Genomic DNA, 24,023 nt, shown 5'->3' on the forward strand with positions numbered 1-24,023 from the left:
ATGAGGTTTTGGTTTTTTAAACAAATGAACCCTAAGAAAATCTCTTTCTGAATTTAGTCTTAATATTCATTGCCAGGTGTTTCTTGAAATACTTTCTTTCATTGCACAATGATGTATTAAAAAGTATTTTCCATGTCTTGTATATTATGAATTACTAATCTTTTACTATTTACTAATTTATTTCCAGTGCTGCTGTTTTACTATTCTAGATGCTAGATATAATCTCAAAAGTTTTGTGGTTCCTCAAAGTTAAACTGAAAAGAAACAGCCTTTCCAGACCAGGACTATGCAAACTCTTCATCTGGGCACTTCAGGGTCAGCTAGCAGTAATTAAGGCAAGTTGGATTGAGGTTATTACACCACAGTGCTTCCCTAAGATTAGACTCCTCTTGGCCATATGATTTAAGTAGTTTGAACACCTCAGTCATCTTTTTCTTTCCCTTATATTCCCTCTTTGAACAGATGTTTATTTAATGAAGCGAAGAAAGGAAGTGGGAAAGAGGAGAGAATTATAATGGTTAGAAAAGAATAGTGAAAAGGTTATTTCGATTATACTTCTGAGGAGCTAACTAGCAAGTTAAATAAGTATTTGAATCCACCTAAATGTGGTAAAGTGGAAAATATAAAATTATCTGGAAGAGATAAAATGACAAGACCGAATCTGGGTTTAGGGACTGACAGACTTAGCAAATCGTGTATTTAAATCACCAGAATCTATGAGACGGACGCACTACCTACTGTGCTAACGAGGCACCTTGCTGCTGCTGCTGCTAAGTCACTTCAGTCGTGTCCGACTCTTAGCGACCCCATGGACTGCAGCCTACCAGGCTCCTCCGCCCATAGGATTTTCCAGGCAAGAGTACTGGAATGGGGTGCCATTGCCTTCTCTGATGAGGCACCTTGCTTGCTTGCTTGCTAAGTCGCTTCAGTCGTGTCTGACTCTGTGCAACCCCATAGACGGCAGCCCACCAGGCTCCCCCATCCCTGGGATTCTCCAGGCAAGAACACTGGAGTGGGTTGCCATTTCCTTCTCCAATGCAGGAAAGTGAAAAGTGAAAGTGAAATTGCTCAGTCGTGTCCAACTCTTAGCGACCCCATGGACTGCAGCCTACCAGGCTCCTCCATCCATGGGATTTTCCAGGCAAGAGTGCTGGAGTGGGGTGCCATCGCCTTCTCTACGAGGCACCTTAGATCACCAAAATTTAGAGCCATGTACATAAGTTTTCAAATGTTTGCTGAGTAACAAAGAAAAAAAAACATTTAGGAGGAATCTTTATCTTCCCCCTGAAGTTCTTTCTTTTCGGCTGCATCGGGTCTTGGTTGCAGCAGCAGGATCTTTTGTTTCGGCACAGGGGCTTAGTTGCCCCGTGGCACGTGGCCTCTTAGTTTCCCACCCAGGGATCAAACCTGTCTCCCGTGCATTGGAAGGCAGATTCTTGGCCACTAGACCACCAGGGAAATCCGGCCCTCCCACCCCACCTCTCGCCAATTTCTTTATGTAAAAAAGAAGACACAATATTCAAGTGATGGAATGTAAATCTTTTATTAAACAGTTGTCTTTCCACAGTAGTAAAGCTTTGGCACATACAGTATAAAAAATAATCACCAACCATAATTAGACCAGATTCCTCTTATCAACTGCATACTAAGTATCTTCAGTACAATTTTTTTTCCATATAAAAATACTGGGAAAAATTGATAAATAACAGGTAAGAAAAAGATATTTCTAGGCAATTACTAGAATCATTTGGAAAAAGTGAGTACTGTGGCTGTTCTGAATACCACAGTACAAAGGACATGCTGTTCCTACAATATTGCGGGCCAGTCAGTTAAGTGGAAGCAGAAGTGTTCAGGTAACTTTCCTACTTAAAATTTTGGTAATATCATTTCAAGACATTTTGTATCTTGGTTGGTGCATGTGCTTCCCTATGGATCCCAATCCAAATCACAAGTTAGAATCACTTCATTTAAAATACTGATTGGCATGGAATATTTTGAAGAATAGATAACCTACTGCTCCCATGTATGAGAAAAGTCTGAAAACACTCCCAGGGTGATGCTTGGAGAAGCTGTGAGTTGAGCTGAAGCTGGAGAAGTTACTCCAGAGCAAAGGGCTTAAGAAAGGAACACACTAACATGGGGTCTGCGAACACCACTCCAGTTTGGATGGACCTTGGCAGAGATCCACGCTTGTTTCTCTGGGTTGGAAATATTACTCTCGGGAATCTTCTCTGTCAGCCTGTACATCCAAAGGCATGAAGCACTCAATTGGGCAGTTGACATTCTGTGAAAATAGAAGAGAGAAGAAAAATCAACAGCAAATACTGTAAAGCCTACAGAAGAAAAAAGGGGAAGGGTGGCTTCTCTGACAATTACTTATAGATGGGAGAATACTTCTAGCTTTAAGCACTTGAGCTATACACTGGGCAATAGGAGATGCTCAAGAGAACCCACATTATATTATAGGATACAGTATTCTCCTCTTAGGTCATTTAAAAGAGCTTTGAAAAATGTGGTTCATTCAGAAGAAAGGTACTTCTTTCTTCTGAATAGTAGGGAAATAGTAGGGAAAGAGACTCCCTACTACATGCCTAATCGCCTTTTAAGGAGAAACGTGCAGGGCGCCAATGTACTTACAGTGTTTGTTCTCTGATGGTATCTCTGGGAATACTGGTTGTAGGAGTGGGCAGTGGAGCCTTCGTTACCGGGTTCAGCCCCAGGTCTGCGGCAGTTGTCACAGCGCCAGCCCTGAGAGCAGAGGCATTTAGAAGAGGTTTAGGATAACACAAGAAGATTGCAATTTAGTGCTTGTGTCGAAGAAGAATTTCAGTGCTCAAGCTGGCAGAATACACGCAATTTATCACAAAGGAAGTGTTGGTGATGATTTCATGCATTTATAACTCAGAGAATACATTCTGGCTAGCTTCTCACGATTGTACAGCTGCCTTTGTTTATGCTTTTCCTTTTTCTTGAAATGTCCTGTAAACTCCCATGTATGCTAGGTCACTTCAGACTCTTTGTGACCCTATGGACTACAGCCACCAGGCTCCTCTGTCCATGGGATTCTCCAGGCAAGAATACCGGTGTAGACTGCCATTTCCTTCTCCAGGGGATCTTCCCAACCCAGAGATCGAATCCATGTCTCTCATGTCTCCTGCATTGGTAGGTGGGCTCTTTACCATTAGCACCACCTGGGAACCATCTGGTAAGGCTCATTCCACTCCTTTCTTAATAAGCTTTCCACACTAGATGAAGGGAGAGGTTTTCCTAGAGTCCTAGGGCTTTTAAACCCACTCCAGTACTCTTGCCTGGAAAATCCCATGGACAGAGGAGCCTGGTGGGCTGCAGTCCATAGGGTCGTGAAGAGTCGGACACGACTGAGCAATTTCACTTTTCACTTTCATGCATTGGAGAAGGAAATGGCAACCCACTCCAGTGTTCTTGCCTGGAGAATCCCAGGGATGGGGGAGCCTGGTGGGCTGCCATCTATGGGGTCGCACAGAGTCAGACACGACTGAAGCGACTTAGCAGCAGCAGCAGCAGCAGGGCTTTTAAAAAGGACGTAAGATCACTTGGACAGACACCCTTATTTTACAGGTAAGGGTAAAGAGACCCAGATAAATGACTGGCTATGAGGAGCCTGAAAATCCCACAGTGACTTGCCACCCAGCTGGGTGAATACCAGTCATGTTCTTTCACTGGAAGGTCCTGGGACTTTCCAGTCAAGTGAGCTGCCTTTTGCCTAAATTAACCTGAGTTGGGCTTTTTTTCTTATAACCCAAAGAAACCTAAATAATACGATCACTTTCTTTTTTATATTGCCAGTTAAATATTTCAGAAGTATTTTTCCATTTAAAAGCATATTCCCATAATACATTACCAAGACAATTCAGGTAAATACGTATTATAGAATCAATGAATCTTGCTTTCATATAAATGATGTAATAGTACCCAGTCCTGTCTCTAGTGTTTCATTTAGCACTTTGCTTTAGAACAGGTGTCACACATGAAAGATTTTATGTGCATAAATCAAGAGGCAGAGTCTAAGGTGAGACCAAAACTGCACAACAAATTCACTCACCAGCACCCATTTATACAATGAGCACATGACTAGAAATGACTAGGTTCTGTGATCTTTATACATGTTAATAAGAGACTGAAACTTCCCCTCTACCCAACTACAAGTGGTGGGATAAGATCAGAGTAGCTTCCGGGGCTGCCCTCAGCCAGACTCCTGATGACCCTTCCCTGCTGCCAGTTTAATTTTCCTAAAAAAAAAAAAAAAAGAAACCCATCTTCCATCACGTTCCCTTTCTTCTTGGGCACCTGCAACTGGCTAATACCAAAGGCATCAACTGGTGAGTCCTACCCAGGAGTGTGAGCATGTTCTTGAGGTACCAGAATTTGAAAAAGCTATTGGGGAGGGTATGTTTTCATTGAAAATAAAGCAATGTTATGTTCCATTGCTTTTATGTGAGTTACAAAGGCATTTTATTTTGAGATTTCGAAGATTAGAGGAAAGAACAGGACTTTGGATTAGAGGAAAGAACAGGACTTTTTTGTTATACTGAAGTAAGACAGATTAGAAATGGTTGAGAAGTACTGGCATAAATAATGGCCTTGCAAGGCCCTCCGTAAGTGGCCCCCACTTCTTCCGATTCAATGTCTTACCACTGACAACAGGCAGAGGGTGATTTCCCCAGAGCCCATCTGTGCCAGCTCCTTGCCATCCCAGGAGGTGTGCTCTCTCTGCTTCCCTGCTGCCTCAACCACAATTTGCTCATCCTAAACCCCAGCCAGTTCATGATTCTCTTTTCCACTAAACCTTGCCTGCTGACATCGGCCTACCTGGGAGTTGGATTTGTCAGACCCACTCAGAACCTGACTTACTTAGCCTGACTTTCAGTGTATGCTAATTTAATTTAATGCCTCCAACTGTGTTGTTAAGATCCAGGACCATCTTTTACTCTTTTTATTTGTCCCATATTCCTGAGCACAACACCCGACCTATGGTAGGCATCTATTTGGGATTAAGGGAGGATATAAAGAAGTGATATTTTCTAAGATCTGGGTATTATTCAGAATATTTAACAGCAGTGTCACAGGGCATCTGCCCATCAGAATGGAGCAGGAGGCCTAGTGCTCCCCAAACATTTAACACTTTAGTTGCTGAAGAACGGAGGCAGTCTGAGAATAGAAGGTGTGGGGGAGAGGCTGAGGTTGCCAAGAAAGGGGAGAACTGGAAAGGGGTATGCGGTAGTCTTATGTGCCAACAGGAAATGGGCACCCATAGGAAGGGTAACTCTTAATCATTAGCACAGAAACCTCCCCCCTCATCTAAATAGCAAGGAGCCTGGACTATCTGGTCTTACCCGCTGGCCTCCAAAGCATGTGCAGGAGCAAATGGCACCAAGATATTCCTTCTGCCACTGTTCTCCCACGTGGTAAGTCTTCCCATCGTCATAGCACGTGGCCTCATCTACACAGACACACAAGTCAGAAGTGTTTACAGACCGATAACAATAATACAGACTTGATCCTTCTATGAAGGTGGGTTCTGTTTTTTTCCTAAGTTTGTATCATCACAGCCCACATTCCACATGTTAATAGGAATCATCCGTACAAGAGGTACTGCTGTACAGATCTTAGGGCAGTATTTCCAAAGACCAGATATAATGAACTAGAAAAAGTTCAATGCCAAGACAGAGAGCATATTTTAAAAGTTGAATCCAAAGACTTATAAAGCTTTCTTGTAACATTTCACTGCAGATTATAGTCAAAATACTCCGGTCGGAGAAGTGCTAAAGCGCCCTACGATAACATTAAATCATGGCTCATTTTTGAAGCCTATCTCTGCTTTGCCAAATCAAAAGATTAACAAACCCACTGTTCACTCCTCAAGAAGATCTAAAGTCAATCATTTCCAGGGATGAGAGTTACAGCTTAGTAATGAAAAGCAGGAGTATTCAATAGGCACTAAAAATGATCTGTGGCAACGTACGAGGATCACACTTGAATTCTCCTTTTCCATTTCCAAGACACGTGCAGCTCATCATCTGGCCATTCTCTCCCTGACGATCCCACTTCTCTCCAATCTTGTAGTTCACTCCATTGTCATGGCACCATTCTGGGAGGTGGGGAAAATCAGAGGCAAGGAGTTATTGGCATTTCTGACTCATACGATGCTGAGTGAAAGGGGACATGCCCCCGAATTTTCAAAGCCCTGTATCTGGAAGGAGTAGTAAGGAAAGTTGAAGGCCACGATTCCTCTGACAAGCCACTTTTTTGGTTGGATTTTAAAATATTATCTTTGCAGCTTAACATTTTCTCAGACATCTTAAGAACCAATTTATTCCATCATAATCATTTCACGAGAATAGTCAACGACCTTCATTTGACTTCTCCCTATTAAGATTTAAAATTGGGAAGGCTAAACTAGGATTTGAGTAGGTTTTTAGGAATAGATCATAGATGAAAAGTCACTTTCGCAGAGATCCTGGGTGCAAAGTTCAATTAACCAAAAAACAAAGATCGGTTGGCTTCTTATAAATATGAAAAGTGAAAGAATAAACCTAAATATCAAAATAAAAACAAAAGTAATGATAAATCAATGGTTGTCATTCCTACAAATAAAACTGGTTCCGAGGAATATCTAAAATTCAGTTATATATTCTTTAACTTCTATACATAAAAGATGACTTTTTAATCTTCAAAGTTTATACTAAAAACAAACTTCAGAAGTTTGTATAACATACACAACTTCTATTTTATCAACAAGTCAGTCATTCCTAAAACTTTAAAAATGTTATTCAATAATTATGACATCAAGGAAAAAAATATGGAAGTTGAGCCAAAGAATCACATCAATCAGCTTACAGCTCTACTCTCATAACTGTGCCTAAGTACTTACATAGGTAATAAATACACAGACTTAAAAACAATTCAGTTTCAGAAATTAAAAACCACCTAATTGATACCAAGTGTTAAAGCTTCCAACTCCTAAACAGCAGTACGACACTTATACAGCTCTTTCCATTTTCAAACGGTCAAGCATAGTAGTTCTGCATTGAAAAAATTAGTTGTTTTTATATTTCAGTTTGAATTAAACTGTTTCAAATACATAAGTAAAATACTCTGAAAATCTTTAAAAAGTCTATTATGTTGTATTTTCCAGAATACAATTTTTGTATGTGTATGTAGGAGGCTTGTTATAAGGCATAATGGTTAAAACCTATAAAAATAAACCAGTTTTCAATAATAATCACATCTCCTAAAAACAAAGACATAAATGCTAATACTAAATCTCAAAGCATGATAAGCAATTCCTAGGATTATTTTAACTAAAACATATTTTAAAATATTAAAATCTCTTTTAATTAAAAATCAAATATTTTTCAACTGAAGTTGATTCTTGACTATCTACAAATGGATAATCTTTACTCTCTAGATTACTTGGCAAGGTTCAAGCTATCCAATGTGTGTATGTGTATGTATGATATCTGTGTACAGGAGATGTGAAAGAGTTAAGTGTGTGTATATACTATGATATGTGTGTATTTGGTTTGAACTGAAACAGAGTGTTTGTGAGTATAAATGTTCATCTCTTACCATGCTAAACACTAAAGATTCAGAGATTTGAGGTTTCTTTGTGTCTCTGCTACCCTTCATTAGACTTGACTCATTAAGCCTGACTTTATTCATTTATTTTAACAAGAAAACTTAAAAAATCATATTACCATTGCAAATTAATGTTTAATAGTCATATTGAAATACAACCTTTGAGATGAAGCCATATTCAACAAGTAAAATTTCCCATCATTTTTATATGATGCAAAATGTTACTTTGAGTCAAGCAATGTCCCTTCATTTGCTTCATGTTTGGAAGAGGCTTGTCTGCCAAACATGCTTCCTGGCACTCTGTGCGATTGCGTGGAACTGCAAGAGATGGACAAAGCAAGCTACTCACTAGATGAATCGCATCTGAAATGACCACTGCCAAAGCCTAAGCACTGGCACGAGAGTTTAAAGCCAGAATCAGACAATCGCTCCCACTCCTCTCCAATGGCATAATGGGAGACCGTGTAGGGGTCGAAGCAGGAGTCATCTGTGGGCTGACTCAGGCCCTGGTCAACTACAGGAAGAAAGAGAGAAGGAAAAAAGACATTTTATTATAGCTCTGGACCATAAGAAGAAAACCAAATTATCGTATATGATGACTTATTCTAAACCAAAAATCCCAGCAGCATTAAGAAGCACTCATGTGTTCCATCAGTGCATCAGCTGCTCTAATGAACAATGCTTAGATTTTGCTGGTCAACACTTGCAACAGCCTCTTAAAAGGAGTCCATCTTTCATTTTTGCCCTCAGTTCTAAAAAAAAAAAAAAAACTACATCATTTCTGGTAAATATAATTCATAGAACATGGAACAGATCGTGAGGCAATTAAGAACTTCATGGGGTGCAAATGCTGGAAATTCCTCTCCATCAGTATCTGAGTGACCTTAAGCTAGTAATATAATGTTTCTCTGCCTTTTTTCCTTCCTTGGTAATGTGGGGATAATAATAAAAATACTTCCTCCTGCTGAGGATCTTGTGAAGATCACATGCGATCATGAATTCCAGGTGTTGGCCTATTGCCAACACTTAGAACATGCTCACCAAATAAAGAGTAATTATTAGAGGGCGCCTTTTGCTTTTAATGCAAAAGTCATAGCAATTTTATATACCATTAAAATGTAATCACATAAATGTGATAGTCACTTTCACTGCATGTTTTGCATAATCGTGCAAAAAGCCTAGATTTTGTACATTATTGTCATAATGGTCAGACTGCTTTACTTTTATCAATAAACCCAACTGTTCCAAGTAAAAGGAAGTAGTGGAATATCAGTGACTTAGGAATCACTAATGGAATCTCTTCATGTTGTCTAAGATCCAGTCTTTTATGTTTTGTGAAAGCTGATTTTAAAATAATCTATGCAAATAAAGCATGCTTCAATTCAGTCTCTAAAAATTAAATAAACTAACTTCTGTGACTTTGAATACCACTGCGTACATTTCTTTTCACAGTGCAAAAACAAAAAACTCAAAAGCAATAATATTTGAAGTGCCTAATATTTTGAAAGGGATCAAACTGGAAGAAAATAAGAGTTTTGTTAAAACTAAGACATCTGTAATGTCTCAGAGCTGGGAGAACCTGGCTAGAATGCAGAATATTACTGTTGGTAATGAGTCGGAAGGAAAAATGGAAGGAACTTAAACTAAGAGGTTTTCAATAACCCTCCTAAAAATAACCAGAAGTAAAGTTTTGGAGATGGAATCTTTTTAAAAAACGATGAGGAAAAAGCACAAAGTCCTTTGTGCTCTTGAAAATTCCTTTCATGTGGCATTCTACTTGCAAAACCACACGAAGCAAAAGGTGTGCATTAAATGGATATATAATTCAATAAGCATAAAATGATCCATGACCCCCCCCAAAAAAAATTCAACTGCTAATTCAGAGGAGTTTATATGTAAAAGAACACAGTGATCTATCAAATGAGAAAGAAGGCTGAGGTTAAGTATCTGGCCATAGGAATAAAACCTATCACTGGGCAGATAGAATTTAGGGTTAGGAAATAGAGAACTCTCCGGTGGGAAGATTCATGGTTCTGATTATTTCTCTATTTCATGTTTCTGGTGAATCTTTAGCTGTCGAAGTTTGAAAAGCTAGCTGATACACTACTGGTTTAAAAGGACTTTCTAGGGATCCCCAGTAGTCCAGTAGTTAGGCCTTGGCACTTCCACTGCCATGGCCTGGGTTCAGTCCCTGGTCAGGGAACTAAGATCTTGCAAGCCACAAGGCACGGCCAAAAAACGAAAACAAACAAATATACAGGTGCTATAAAGAAGAGTCAATGACCATTTAACCTCTATTGCAGGTTCGGGCCTCTATAATCATGAAATATCAGCTAGAATCTGCCTGCCAACACATGAGATGCAGGTTCAATCAATCCCTGAGTCAGAGCCCCTAGTATTCTTGCCTGGGAAATCCCATGGACAGAGGAGCTTGATGGACTACAGTCCATGGGGTCACAAAGAGTCAGAGACAGGTGAGTAACTGAGCATATACACACAATCATGAAATAATGTGGGAATAAGGGAGCTCTTTGGACAGAAATGGGCTATGTTGGTAGCATTTTACATCAGGAACAAAACCCAGCAGGCACTGATATATATACGCAGATAAGGAATTTCCTTTACAGGTAATCACCAGGACTTCCCTGGTAGCTCAGATGGTAAAGAATCTGCCTGCAATATGGGAGACCTGGGTCCCAGGTTCAATCCCTGGGTTGGGAAGATCCCCTGGAGAAGGGAATGGAAACCCACTCCAGTATGCTTGCCTGGAGAATTCCACGGACAGAGGAGCCAGGCGGGCTACAGCCCATGGACTTGCAAAGAGTCAGACATGACTGAAGTGAGTAACACTTTCACTTTCAATCATTTCAGTACTTAAACATTACTCAGGAGCAGCAACCTAGTAAGATGAAGAGGGTCTGGAAATAGAGATCTGGAGACTTGTGTCCTGTGTCACACCCGGTACTTACAGCTGGAACTCAAGAGTGCTGGACTAAACAATATTTGAAGTCCCTTCCAGGCCTATCACCCAATCATGTTTGAGACTCTTTCTTATTTATTTTACAAACATACCAGGCTACTTTGAGGGAAAAAGGATGGAATTTAAAGTTGCTCATTTTCTTCATGGAATTATTTCCCAAAGTCAAAAGACAAAAACAGGAAAAGAACAGTCGCTTGAAGAAGCATCACTGGGCTGGTCCACAGTGTGCCTGAATAACCTGGACATTCACATACCAGAATTGCCCACGGTAACCACCTCCTCGCGAACCTTCTGCCTCTGCTGGTCTTTTACTGCCTCCACTATGATGTTGTAGGTGGCCCCTCTGGTGAGGCCCGTCAAGGTGGCACTAGCAGAGGTTCCAGGAACTCGGAACTGCAATGATTAGCACATCCAAAGCGGGGGAGACAGTGTTACAGTGAGGAATTGACACGACTTCCCCTATTCTTTTCTCAATAACCCCTACTGTGTAAACAAGCAAAGGGAGACAAATAAAAATGGAGAGTGCAAAGGTCCCAACCAATCAGGGAGTGAAATGGAACTTAAGTGAGGGGTCGTTTCTATCTGCCATATTTTCCTGCCCCAAATCTACCCTGTGAGCGCCATAGTTACCAGGAACCCTCACTAATTCTAGAGACAGCCTCATTTTCGCTCTACTTTAGCTGCAAGTCTGGGCAAGCGGAAGCCCGGGCCATCCCCCCTCACATAAAAGGGGGACACTGTGCTATGTGAGGGACATTCATTCCACCAAGTGGCATCTGACTCCAACATGGGGTCCTTCAAACACTTTGTTTGAGGGGCAAATCCTCAAACTCCTATTTCTAAGCTCATAAGTCTTCAGTTTTTAAAATTCTGCCACTTTCTAAAACTAAGAAAACAGTAAAAACTGATATCAGCAAAACAAATTAAAGAAGAGAAATTTCAGTGAGCGAATCAGTCACTTATAGGCACTGCTTCAGCCAAGGTCTTTCTCCTTTGACATATGGTAGATAATGGGATTTGATTCTTCAAGGACAAACCATAATGACAGCATTTGAGCCCTTCCTAAACAAAAGTCAATTCAGGCAAGATCTCTCTCTCTCTTCTAAGATCATTTCTTTGTCTATATTACTGTGGAACCTCAAACAATTGAGAGTAACAGAAGTAATTTTATTCTCTCCACTAAATGAAAGCTAATGACACTGTCTGGTACATCTCTTAAAGTAGAGTCATCTTGAGATTAAAAAAAAAAAAATCAGGACTTTAAGGGATAAATGTATACATATAGCTGATTCACTTTGCTGTACAGCAAAAACTAATACAACACTGTAAAGCAATTAAACTCCAATCAAAAAAATACCAAGACTTAAGCACATCACATTTCTAAGAGGTCCTAGAAGTAGGGTCACTGGACATCAGAGCTTTGGTCATTTCAGTAGCCTAGCTTACTTCTTCCCCAAGTGTCCCAGAAGTAAAAGGAAACAGGAGTTACCTGTAAGGGTTCTTCATCAATGCCAACTGGATGACATGAAATGATATACTCAGAGCTTTCCTGGAATGGGGTCCATGAGATGGTTGTCTGAGAGAGAGCTTCTTGGCCTGTAGAAGCATTTGGATTGAGTCCCACAACGTGAGGGTAGAGATGATGGTCTACGTCTCCCCTGGGGACATGACCAATTTGGATCTCCTCATTTACATTCGGCGGATACGGTCTTGGCCTATGCCTTACGGGGGTGGCCGTGGTGGGCGGTGTGGTTCGCCTAAAACCATGCTCCTCAAAGATCATTTGTTGCCCAAGACTGGGCTGCTGACCAGAAGTGCCGGGAAGCTGAATACCGTTTCCAGTGTCATACCCAGGGTTGGTGATGAAAGGGGTCTTTTGAACTGTGGAGGGAACATCCAAGATCTCTGGTCCATGAAGATTGGGGTGTGGAAGGGTTACCAGCTGGGGGAGCTCATCTAGCCAAGAGAGGTTAGAGCCAAAAAAGCAAAGCGTGTTAAGCTCCCAGAAGTAGCCTCAGGAAGTCATTATCAATTCAGGCAACAACAACAATTTTACAATCTAATCAAAGCTCCTGAAAAATTAGCAGTTTTTAAATCACAAAACACTTTTTTTCCCCAGAAAGAAATCTTTATGATTTTTCTCAAAGTTTTCTTTATAGTTTAGAAGGAAAAAAAGTGTTAGTATGAATTTATCATACAAAGCTTTGAAACGCTAAGCCACATAAAAGCTGCCTCTGCTCGAATTAAGCCTAATGGAACTGAAATATGCAGGCTTTTTTCCCCTCTTTCTCACTTGAGAATCATGTTATAATTACTAGAATCTAGACTAATTATATCAGCATCTGAAGTATGAGAATATCAGAGGTTTGGTGCAGTAGTTTTTCATCATTTGAAATGTTAAGAATAGGTTAAAACACATAACGTAAAATTCATTTAAAAATTATATCAGCATAAATAAAGCATTTTATTCAAATTAAACTGAAATTGGATAAAAAGTAAGACATTATTTAGTTCAAGCTTCAGAAACCAAATAGTAAATAAAGACAAATGAGAAAGAGTTTTCTCTTCCCTCCCCTCTTTTTATAAAAACACTTTTAACTCCAAAAGAATATACAGACCAACAGCAATGATCGAAACTTGGCTTTTACATTCTAATATCTGGTTTGAACTTTCTAAAGATGAATAAAAGGTCTTTATATTGACTGGCTAGGAAAAAAATAAAACTGAACTCTGCAGATGGTCAGGCCATTCTTGCTATCAAAAAGCACAACATACATGCTAGGCTGTTAGAGGAAAAAGAGTTCCATGAGAAATACATCAAAACCCGGAGCATTTTTTCACTGCAAGATAAATCGTCTGTAATTAGTTTTGTCATGGCCGGCTCCCCATTACCCAGAAGGTGCTCGTTACCTGTCTTTTTCCTCCCAATCAAAGGCTCACTCTTCTGATTGTTCTTGAGGGCAATGACTTGGATTGTGTACTCTGTTCCTGGTTCCAGACCTGATGGAAGGACAAACCATTACATTACATCTGTGGGCTCAGCTCATCAAATGGAAGTTGATCTTTGAAGCAAGCATCCTCTCTTCAGCTGGTCGCCAGCCTCTTGAAAGGCAATGGAGACTTTGCTTTGCGTCTGTAAACACTCAAATACTCTGTATACAATGGGCACTTAGCAAATTATCTTCCTATCAAATCTGACACCCGAATAAGCACTTTAACTTCTCTGGGGTATTCTTGTAACATGTTGTCTCATCTGCTCTTTGAATTCAATAAAACCTATCAGCATTGTACACTGCCAGCGAAATACACATTTAGGAGCAATCAGTGCAGACTGCATACATGAATCTACTTAGTGCCTAGGCCAGACCACTCCCAGTGGCAGGATCAATGAAAAGTCAGACTACAGAACAGTGCTCTGCAGAAAGAATGTTCACTCTTTGTGTGGTCCTGGTAGGAAGTATCCAAATCAACACCTTCCATATCTGATTCTGTTTTCCTAACTCCAAAGTTTCTAAAAAAGCAGTGTTTCCTGGTACCTGTATGTTCTATAGGATATTTTAAGTCAAGATGATATCCTATATACACAGTTTTAATTTCTTGGACAAAAATGATACCAGAGGCCTATGATCTCTTATTCCGCATCCCAAGCACACTCTCCAGTATGAGTGAGAATCAATTTGCCTCAAGAACTATCCTGAGAAACTGGATAATGAAGGCCATGAGAGGTGGCACTCTGGCAAATCTTCTAGCTTATCTTTCTTTAGGTTGCCGAGTAAGAGAACAGTGTCAGCATTTGGTAGTTTGCTTTGAAAAATGTCTTTTTCTAGGAAGAACTGATATGTGTTTGGCAAACATACAGCAAATAAAAAGATTCCAGAATACCATTATGACAGTACTGAAGTTATTGCATTTTCATGAATTCATGACTTCTGAGATGTATTGCGCTTAACAGCTCCTGTGTAGACAATGCCCTCTGAAGTTATCAGAAATGGGCTTCTTGATCTGATGGCAGAGCACCAAAGACACAGCTGTAGTCTGCTAAGCACTTTGTGTGTCCCAAAGAGTAACAAGGAAAATGGTAGCATGGATGCAGCAATACCAGTGATAGTAGCTTCTGTGACACCAGGGCGGGGCCGAGGGACCACTTCTCTAGGAGGGGACCCAGGCTTCTCGTACTTGATGATGTAACCAGTAATCCTGGCACGGGGTGGCTGCCATGATACCAGCAGGGAGTTGGGTGTGGTGGCCAGGAAACGCAGGTTGGATGGTGCATCAATGGCTAAAAGAAAACAAAATTACATTTATGTAAAAATAAACATTTATGCATTTCCCTAGACTTTAAAAATGGACTTGAATCTAAGAATTCTATAAACTGTAAAAATGATTCACTGTGATCTTAATACAGAAGTATCAACCTCATTTTTGTTGCTCAAGTCCACATGACTGATCATACATACATATAAAGGGGCATTTCTTCAGTAGAAAGTGTAGTTACCAGTGGAGGCATCGATGACCACAGGGGAGCTCCGGGCATTGTCATTCAAGGTGTACAAGTGGATCTTGTAGTCAGTACCAGGTTGTAAACCTGAAATTGGTAAAGAGATGATTTTTATCTGATCTCCATTAACTAGGAAAATTTTCAAACTCATCTGTGATTTTCATGATTCCTCCTATCATTGCCTACTTATACAAACCACTAAAGTGGTTCAAACTGAATAAATTAGAGCGTGGTATGGGTGTTAACTGTCCATGAGAAATATATATATATCAAAAGAAAGGCACTGATGCACACAAAGACAATTCCTAAAATAAATTTTAAAATACAAAAATGCTGTGTTAAAAGTGGCCATTTTGGTGATAAATAGGGGTGAGGACCTATTATCTGTGTTTTAATCTGATGGTCACTGGTTGGTAACTGGGATCAGAACTTTAAACCTCAAAAAGTTCTAAACTGACCCAGATATTAAACATTCTCTGACAACAATTTTGATCTCTGTGAAATAGTACTGTTTCCTTTTTAAATTTAATTTTGCTTTACAATCTACATAAATGTTAAAAACTATACATTCTTTCTGAGTTTCTTTTGGATTTCAAGCATTCGTATAATTTTTTTTTTTTTCATAAGAAAGGGTTCATTGCTGAAAGATCAAATTTGATGAATGGGACTTTCTCTGGCAAACATTAGCAAAACCAGGCATTTACAGGACAAAATTTTTGATCACAGGATGAAAACAGGTTGTAAACAATAGAGCTGGGTTATCATAAAACACTGAAGATAAATTTAATCAGTGTAAGTGGTAGAAAAACTAATAAGCTAATTTATGTTGTGAATTGCAATTAACAAATGTGGTCAGAAGAGTGGGTTCTCAGACCTGTGATGGTGTAACTTCTGACATCTGGCCTGATGGTTCTCTGAATTGGGGTCTGGCCATTTGCTGGGATAGCATCAACTTGGAAGCCGGTGATCGTCTCAGTCTTAGTTCTCCAGCTAATGGTGATGGTGGTCTCAGTAGCATCTGTCACACGGGCCCTTCTTGGAGGGCTGACATCTGCATGGGGTGATAGCCATAGATTAGTATTAGTGCCTGGCTGGCTCATATAGTTAAGGTTTTGATACTAATTTTTTTTATATACCAAATATATCCATTTTTATATATTACTAATAATGTGTAGATTTTCTCCTGTGGCAACCAGAGAGAAAAGCTGCCAGTAATCAGGAAAAAAGAAAATATTCACCTCGTGTATCTGTTTTTTTGAGAAATGAAAAGCTTTAGAGATATGGCCAGTGTTTTCCAAGGCTGGCTTTAGATATCTATAAATACCTCAGCAAGTGTTAAAATTATTGTTATCACAATATAAAATATATGTAGTAACATAAGGAAGGTATATATATTATACATGTGTATATAATATATAATAATACATTGCTAGTATTTTGTCATTCTTATAAGGATTCACATTTTTTCTCAACAGGTATGATGCCATCCCTGCTTTGTAGATCAGAAAACTTTGACACTTTATTTGATTTCTGAAAGAGAATAACTGTGGGTTATTGATATTGCAGAAAACAAGAATCTGGGCCACCATTGTCTAATACTCACGACACTGTTAAGATACAACAGAAGCCGGCATGCCAGCATCCCCAACCTTCACTCTATGAAAACAAATTCTAACCAGTAGAACAGAACCTAAGTGTAAGTCCTAGTTCATTGCACTAACACTATCACACCATGATTCTATGTATGTGCCAGTACACCACTTTCTAGAGAGGGCCACAGAAGTAACTCAAAAAGATAGGTAAGCTAATCAATTTCCAAATCGGGAATCAATCCATTGTTAACTTAGTGATCTAGAAAGCATTTGCCATTCTTTAATTTTTGTTTATAAAGAATGTTAATCAACACTAAAAAGTTTGATTACTCACTCTCCAGAGTTGTAACGACTCCCTGAGCCGGTCTGCTTGTCAAAGTGTCCTTAAGAGCATAGACACTCACTTCATATTTGGTGGCAACCTAGAAAGAAGGGCACGGTAAGCTTCAGCAATGAGATATTCTGAAGCCCGGGAATTTTCACTCCAGCATTCAAAAAAATGCAATGGTTAGAAAAGAAAAAGACAAAGCTAGCGAAAACCACAGACATTCTTAGCTTAATCTGCAGATGATCAACAACATATTTAACTACATGACTTTAAAAATGTATTTAGGGTTAAGCCCAAGTAAGCTATAATTCAGTTATTTCCACTCAGCTGACACAAAATGAGGAAAATGCTATTGGCCTGTTTTCTCCTTTGTGACTTGAAAGGTGCAAACCATGAATTTGTCTGATCATAGAGAGAAAGAGAATAGTCTTATCTCTGAACCCTCTTTCTGTAGTTTCTCCTGAAATTGGCCTTATGTTAAGAAGTACACTAGTTTCCTAGGTACCTGGCTAGCTCTTTGCATGTACCTCTAGAGGTTAAAAATGACTTCAGGAAGGTAGTATTAGGCTGTGTTGGTAAAAATTGGAGAGTATTTCTTGCAAGGGTAATAACATTCAGAAAAGCCAAAAATAAGATGGATTTATGCATTCAGCCTATGGCTATATAAATTGCTCCCCCCACCACACACACACACACTATTTTAAAATAAACAGAATACATGTAAGAGCTATGCAACATCCAGTGCTCCTCATAAAATCCTGTCATCTGGAAAAGCTTCATTCTACTTGACACAAAATTATGACAAAATTAATCTGACAGCAAAGAACACAGATTTCTTATGACATTTTTTTCCACCACTGTCAACTGTGTAAGAGATGACCTAATACTTTACTCCAGTGAAAAACACACTTCTTACCATGAGTCCTGATACAACCACGGATGAGCTATCAGGAGCAAGGTTGATTTCTTTCATCGGTCCGGTCTTCTCCTTCGGGGTCACCCGCACTCGATACCCAGTGAGCTGAACATTGGGTGCCGTCCACTGGGCAGTCAGGCTGGTTGGTGTCACCTGAGTAAACTTCAGGTTGGTTGGTGCAGGAATGGCTGTTGGGATGGTTATCGGTTAGAGTTGATCTTATATAAATGGGGGAAAGGGGGAAATAAAGTGAATTCCAACGAGTACATAGGTTGTGCTTGTTTGGTTTGGTAGGTACCCCAGTCAAGCAAAGATTCAGTATAGAAAAGTACAAAAGGGGATGCAAAATGAAGAAAATGCTTGCTGAAAAATAAAGTGCTTTTTAATCCAGCAATGCTCAGGATCACTGGAAACATCTGGGTAAATGCCAACAGTCTAAGAGAATTTAGGTTTTAGTAGTTTGGTTTTTTTTTTTCTTCTTTCCCTTAACAAATTAAAAAAAAAAAGTCACATTGGTTTATTGACCATTAGGATTGATTTTCCATTTCTAAGGGAAGATGAGCAGCAGCCCCTTTCTGACAAAAATTATCTTTGTACAGAAAACCATTTCACAGAGTATTCCATTCCAAAGATAGAATTATGTTTTTATTGTCTTTATTTGGACCCCATCACTGCTAAATCTGAAGTATTCTCCATGGTGCAGCATAGGAAGAAAATTGGCTCACAAGAGAAGCAGAAAAGAGAAGCAAAGAGCAATAATACGGATTGTCACCTCCAGGTTTTACGCTGTCACAAGGGGACATCTTTAGCATCCCACGCTGCTTCAGAGACAAAGCACAAGAAGATAAAGCATGGTGGAAAGCATCTGCCCTACCAACTCTTTCCTATGCATCTGATTCTTAGGCCTTTAAGCAAAATTATACACTGAGCATGTGACCTCTAACCAGAGAAGGAAGGGCTTACCCATGTTTTCTCAGAATCCTGCTACTATGAAATGGCTCAGTTTGGGTTCTTTTCTGAGAGTAGGCTCTAAGATGCCAGATTTCTTTCTTTTATACACAGTGAGCATAACCACAGGGAGACAAGAAATAATCCACAATTTTCATGTTAACTTCAAATGTCTTGCTTTATGGCCTTGGAGGTAAGCCAAGCCACTCCAAAATTTCCTATTATTAGAATTTCTCTATGTCACCTACACTTCACTGCTTATTACTGTTCCCCTTTAAAGAGGGGCTTTCCTAATAAAGAGGCTGTGTTTCTGGGTACCCCCTTACATGGGAATCAATAGCCTGATAAAAGTGTGATGCACTCAGCAGGGCATAAAGCCACTGCTCCCATGAGCACCCAGTGGTGCGATGAACGATATACCTGTGGACTGGGTTCCAATCAGGGGCTGGCTCTCCATATCATCGTGCAAGGCAACCACACTGACTGTGTACTCAGAACCCGGCCTGAGGCCTTGCAGCTCTGCAGTCTCTTCTTCACCATCAGGTGCAGGGAATAGCTCATGGATTCCATCCTCAGGGCTCGAGTAGGTCACCCTGTACCTGGAAACTTGCCCCTGTGGGCTTTCCCAAGCAATTTTGATGGAATCGACATCCACATCAGTGAATGCCAGTCCTTTAGGGCGATCAATGTCTGTTAGGCAAATTAATGGTAAGAGGTTATGTGAAAAGCAAGTTGTGAAATAAGCATTTTGATAACATGCAAAGCAGTTCTGCAGATACCATTTTTTCTTTGATGAATTAAATTCCAATTAACCCACTATTAAATAGAAAATTACTTGACCCTTGCTTAAGGCTTTTTGGTTCAGAAAATATTTAATGTCGCATCACTTACTAAAACATAGGTGTACGTGAGATGCATAGATACCCTGCAAAATGTCCCCAAATAAGGATTTATTTATATACATTTTAGGATATTCTACCAAGATTTGTTTTGGCAATGTGATGTTAGTCTCACAGACCTGGATTTTTTTATACTTGGAAGTGGTAAAGTTGATTTTAAATGTTAGATTCAGATTGTTATAATCTTTAACTACCTCCCACCCACCCATTGAGTATTTAAACATTGGACCAGCCACACAAATGCTCCAAACATAATAGCTTCATGTGGCACGCTTCAATCAACTTTACCATCCAGCTGTCGAAAAGGAGGTGCAAGCACAACATTTTATAGATTTGCTATAGGCTAATAAGATTTTGCTGAGGCCATTTGAGCAAAAGCAATTCAAAGCATAGCACAACTAAGTATGGTAGTTCCCCAACTTCTTTCCCTGTATGTTCATCACTAAGAAGGAAAAGTGTTTGCAATGGGCTCAGCTCAAGATACAAACTAGGTATCCAGACACCTAAGAACAAAGTTTGACTTTGAACATGGGAAACAGACACTGGTTACGTACTGGTTACCGCTGTCTGAACCAGAGGCTGACTCTCTCCGTTTTGATTCTGAGCATAGACACTGACCACATACTCCACTGTGGGCTGCAAGCCTTCAATTGTCATTTCTGTTTGATCTGCAAAGGGAGTGAAAAGCAAATGCAGCTTCCATGTCATTCATTATGACAACCAAGGACTTTCAGAAATCGTAATACACGTGTGGTGGCCAGGAATTTTCATTTGCAGAATTATCATGAAAACATTAGAGAACTCACACATGGATTTCCTCCTGGACAAACATGTTCATTGCTAATACAAATTACCATATTGGAGTGAAGTACATCAAAGGCTAAACTCTAAAACTGAATATGATGGTGCCAACAATGAATGATGCTGCTCTTGAAAAAATGAAAACTAACTGGACTTTAAGATATCGCCTAAAGATCTTAATTTCACAATGATTTTATATGAAAACAGAAACAAGAGGTAAAAGAATCTTTAAAAGTCAGCTAGGCCCATCTGTCTTTTCTTAATGTGCATAATAAACAAAAACACAAAGATGAAATCTAATAATTTAAGATGTGCACACCATCAAACACTACTACACATATAAAAACAGAAATGCACTCCTCCTAAAACTTCTACTGTATAGGGAGTTGGTAACAACCTTGAGCCCCAAATTCACAAAAAGGGAAACTTTGACACGTGATATGAAACAGTGTAGTACTCAGAGCCAGCTGGTCATTTATTTACAGAAACATATCATGTGGTCCTCCTCTGTTTATCCTGATGTATGTGAGATGTTGGCTCTTCTTACCTGGACCTACAGTTTTCGTTTTCGATGGTCCTGGGCCATTTTTAGGAGCAGTGGTCACTCTGTAACCAGTAACAGGGGAACTTGAAGGCAGCCACCTGACACTAATGCTGTTGTCTTGGACATCAGTCACTTGCATCTGGGATGGTTTGTCAATTTCTACAAATAAAAACCAAGAGAAACCAATGAAGCCCCAGCTCCTAGGGACAAGACTAGACTAGTCTTTGTCTCCAGTTCTGTACAGACAGAATAATCTCTTACTACTACTAATGACTCTCAGATGTTTATTTTGCAGATGCAGAGAGAACTTTTGAGAGCTGGTGCTTGGATCTTGATACATTGCCTATTTTCAATATGACTGTTTCATTCACAAAGAAATTGTATTTCCTATAGAGGCTCGTCTCCTTATCTTATCAGCTCATCCACTCATTCATTAACAAGTATTTACTGAACATCCTCTGTGCCTGTCTGTATTACAGGCACATGAAATACAGCAATCAACAAAACAGACAAAAATCCCTGCCCTTAGGGTGCTTCTTATATATCTGGCTCAAAACTCTGTAGCTGCTGCTTCATCTTTTTTACAAAAGAAAATCGGTTCCACAATGAGGAAAATACTTTGGGAGAACACTGTAAAAATTTTTTGAGTAAACAAGCTTGGGTCATCCAAGAGGAAGATAAGTACCTGTTCGGTAATTGATGGAAACGGGCTTGCTGCTTGCCGGGCTGTCCCCACGGCCGGTGACAGCATAGACAGTGATGGTGTAGTCCACTCCAGGTTTAAGACCACTGATGGTAGCTGTAGACTTGCTCCCAGGCACGGTGAACTCCTGGACAGGGCTACTTCCTCCTGTTTGAAACGGGGTTAGTTCAAAGTGTGAGGGACTGACAGACACTTGGGGATTGCTGAGTTACTGAATTAACATATTGAGAGCAGCAGGTAAGTTACGCCTTTGCTTATTCACTTTTAAAGAGTGCTATTAACAGATCCTGAACAGAAAAGTATATTTATTTATGTATGTAGTAAGCCTTGAGTGTGTAAAAATTGAGAGAAAAATTGCAGTTAAAATGCTACTTTAACCTTGCAGCTTTAACATGTGGTAGGTTAAAATTAGAAGGGAAAAGAAGGTAAGTCCTCAACTCAAGACTGCCCATATTGGGCTTCCCTGGTGGCTCAGTGGTAAAAAAATATCTGCCTGCCAAGGCAGGAGATGTGGGTCGATCCCTGAACCCACATCCCTGGAAAAATCCCACATGCCATAGACCACATGCCGTGCACCACAACTACTGAGCCTGTGCTCTAGGGCTTGTGCTCTTCAGCAAGAGAAGCCACTGCAAGGAGAAGCCCGTGTACCGCAACTAGAAAAAGGCCTGTGCAGCAACAAGGACCCAGCAGAGCCACAAACAAATTTTATATATATATATAAAAGATTTCATATACTGGGGTCCTTTTCCAAAATCTTAATGAAATACATTCATGTTAAATAAAGTCTTGAAAATACAGGAAAGTAAAAGGAAGAGAAAAACAAATTACTTATCATTTCACCACTGATAATATAGTTGTGAATTTACAATCCTTCTTCCTCAGCTCTACTGTTCCCCTCTAGTATTATACAAACAACGTTTTATCTTGATTTTGCCAAGTTATATCATACATATTTCCTACACACTCTTAAGAAAAATCAAGGCTCCACTGAATGGACTTGCCAAAGTTTCTTTAATTAGGCATCCAATACTGGGCTTTAAGGTTACCCATGACAGAAGACTCGATCGGGTGTGAAGAAGCCCTTCCCTAACGCACCTGTTTCTCCATAGGTGATCCTGTAGTATCTCACTGTGACGGCAGGCGCATCCCAGCTGATCAGCAGGCTAGTGGGGGTTGCAGCAATGACTTCCAGGTCCCTTGGAACATCAGAAACTAGAAACACAAGGGAAAGTTTTTACATCCGTAACTTTCAAAGGATGCCCCGATCCACCTTTTGTTCACTCTCTGGAACACTGCTTTTGTGTGTCCTCCATATAATAATGTAAATGCTATACAAAATCAGCAAAATTAAAAATTATGAACAACGCTAGGTTAGGGGTCAAGGAGACAATTCAAATCGTGGCAAGATGATTATTTCAAGTTTATTGAAGAGTTTTCCCCTCAACTTCTTATTTTGAAAAAATTTTGGAACAAAGTAAAAGTTATAAAAATAATATAATGAACACCCATATTTCCTGTCTTTAGGTATTTGCTATTTGGTGATATTTGCCACATTTCCTTGCCTCTGTGACTTTTTGTTAATCCATTTGAGATTGAAGTACAGAAATGATATTTCTTCCCTAAGCACTTAAGCATCTATAGCCTAAGAACAATTTATAATGTTATATTAAAATGATTTTGTTTTTAACAGAACTTTGAAACAGAACATTTTCAACTTTTCGAATAAAACTTTAGTTCTTAAAAATGCACATACACCTAATTCAAGTAAGAAATTTCTTGGAATAAAGAAGTTATCTCATAACCGTAATCTATTTTGTTTAAGATATGATGACTTAGACAACACAAAGCTGTGTCACAGAGCTATTGCCTGCATAGGAAAAGTCCTCTGCGTTTCTTTGCAGATGGGAAAACAAGTTACCTGTTGATTGTTGGCCAACCAAGGGCAGACTTTCCTCTTTGCTATTAAGAGCAACAATGCTGACCACATATTCTGTGCCTGGGTTCAGGTTGGTGAGGGTGATGGAATTCCGAGAGGGGGGCACTCGATCTTCCCGAGGTCTTCCACCCATGTTTTCAGGATGATGGCGGATCCTGTAGCCAGTGATGGTGGCTCGTGGAGCAATCCAATGGACAGTGAAAGAGTTGGCAGTGATATCAGAAAAGTCAATGCCACTTGGGGAGTCAAGAGCTGTTT

General features: G+C 39.7%; 1 protein-coding gene across 12 annotated transcripts in view; it reads right to left on the reverse strand.

Moving 5' to 3' along the window:
- Positions 1 to 1,518: 1,518 nt before the first annotated feature.
- FN1 (fibronectin 1) overlaps positions 1,519 to 24,023 on the reverse strand; it is a 69,193-nt gene continuing 46,688 nt past the window's right edge. For 2 of the 12 annotated variants that reach the window (XM_005202785.5, XM_005202779.5), the window contains 19 exons: positions 23,748 to 24,017; positions 22,925 to 23,041; positions 21,809 to 21,973; positions 21,127 to 21,282; positions 20,333 to 20,446; positions 19,300 to 19,569; positions 17,932 to 18,119; positions 17,022 to 17,109; positions 15,970 to 16,146; positions 15,093 to 15,182; positions 14,697 to 14,876; positions 13,508 to 13,597; positions 12,087 to 12,193; positions 10,852 to 10,990; positions 7,967 to 8,131; positions 6,002 to 6,127; positions 5,373 to 5,479; positions 2,638 to 2,748; positions 1,519 to 2,284 (listed from right to left, as the gene is read on the reverse strand). In XM_005202785.5, coding sequence (XP_005202842.1) covers positions 2,213 to 2,284; positions 2,638 to 2,748; positions 5,373 to 5,479; positions 6,002 to 6,127; positions 7,967 to 8,131; positions 10,852 to 10,990; positions 12,087 to 12,193; positions 13,508 to 13,597; positions 14,697 to 14,876; positions 15,093 to 15,182; positions 15,970 to 16,146; positions 17,022 to 17,109; positions 17,932 to 18,119; positions 19,300 to 19,569; positions 20,333 to 20,446; positions 21,127 to 21,282; positions 21,809 to 21,973; positions 22,925 to 23,041; positions 23,748 to 24,017 — 2,732 coding nt within the window. In that variant the 3' untranslated portion in view covers positions 1,519 to 2,212. Of the gene's footprint in view, positions 2,285 to 2,637; positions 2,749 to 5,372; positions 5,480 to 6,001; positions 6,128 to 7,966; positions 8,132 to 10,851; positions 10,991 to 12,086; positions 12,554 to 13,507; positions 13,598 to 14,696; positions 14,877 to 15,092; positions 15,183 to 15,969; positions 16,147 to 17,021; positions 17,110 to 17,931; positions 18,120 to 19,299; positions 19,570 to 20,332; positions 20,447 to 21,126; positions 21,283 to 21,808; positions 21,974 to 22,924; positions 23,042 to 23,747; positions 24,018 to 24,023 lie in introns of all 12 variants that reach the window. The other 10 variants (XM_005202778.5, XM_005202775.5, XM_005202777.5 and 7 more) reach the window with 5 other exon arrangements.

Source organism: Bos taurus, chromosome 2 (assembly GCF_002263795.3).
Source record: "Bos taurus isolate L1 Dominette 01449 registration number 42190680 breed Hereford chromosome 2, ARS-UCD2.0, whole genome shotgun sequence".
NCBI classification, from domain to species: Eukaryota; Metazoa; Chordata; class Mammalia; order Artiodactyla; family Bovidae; genus Bos; species Bos taurus.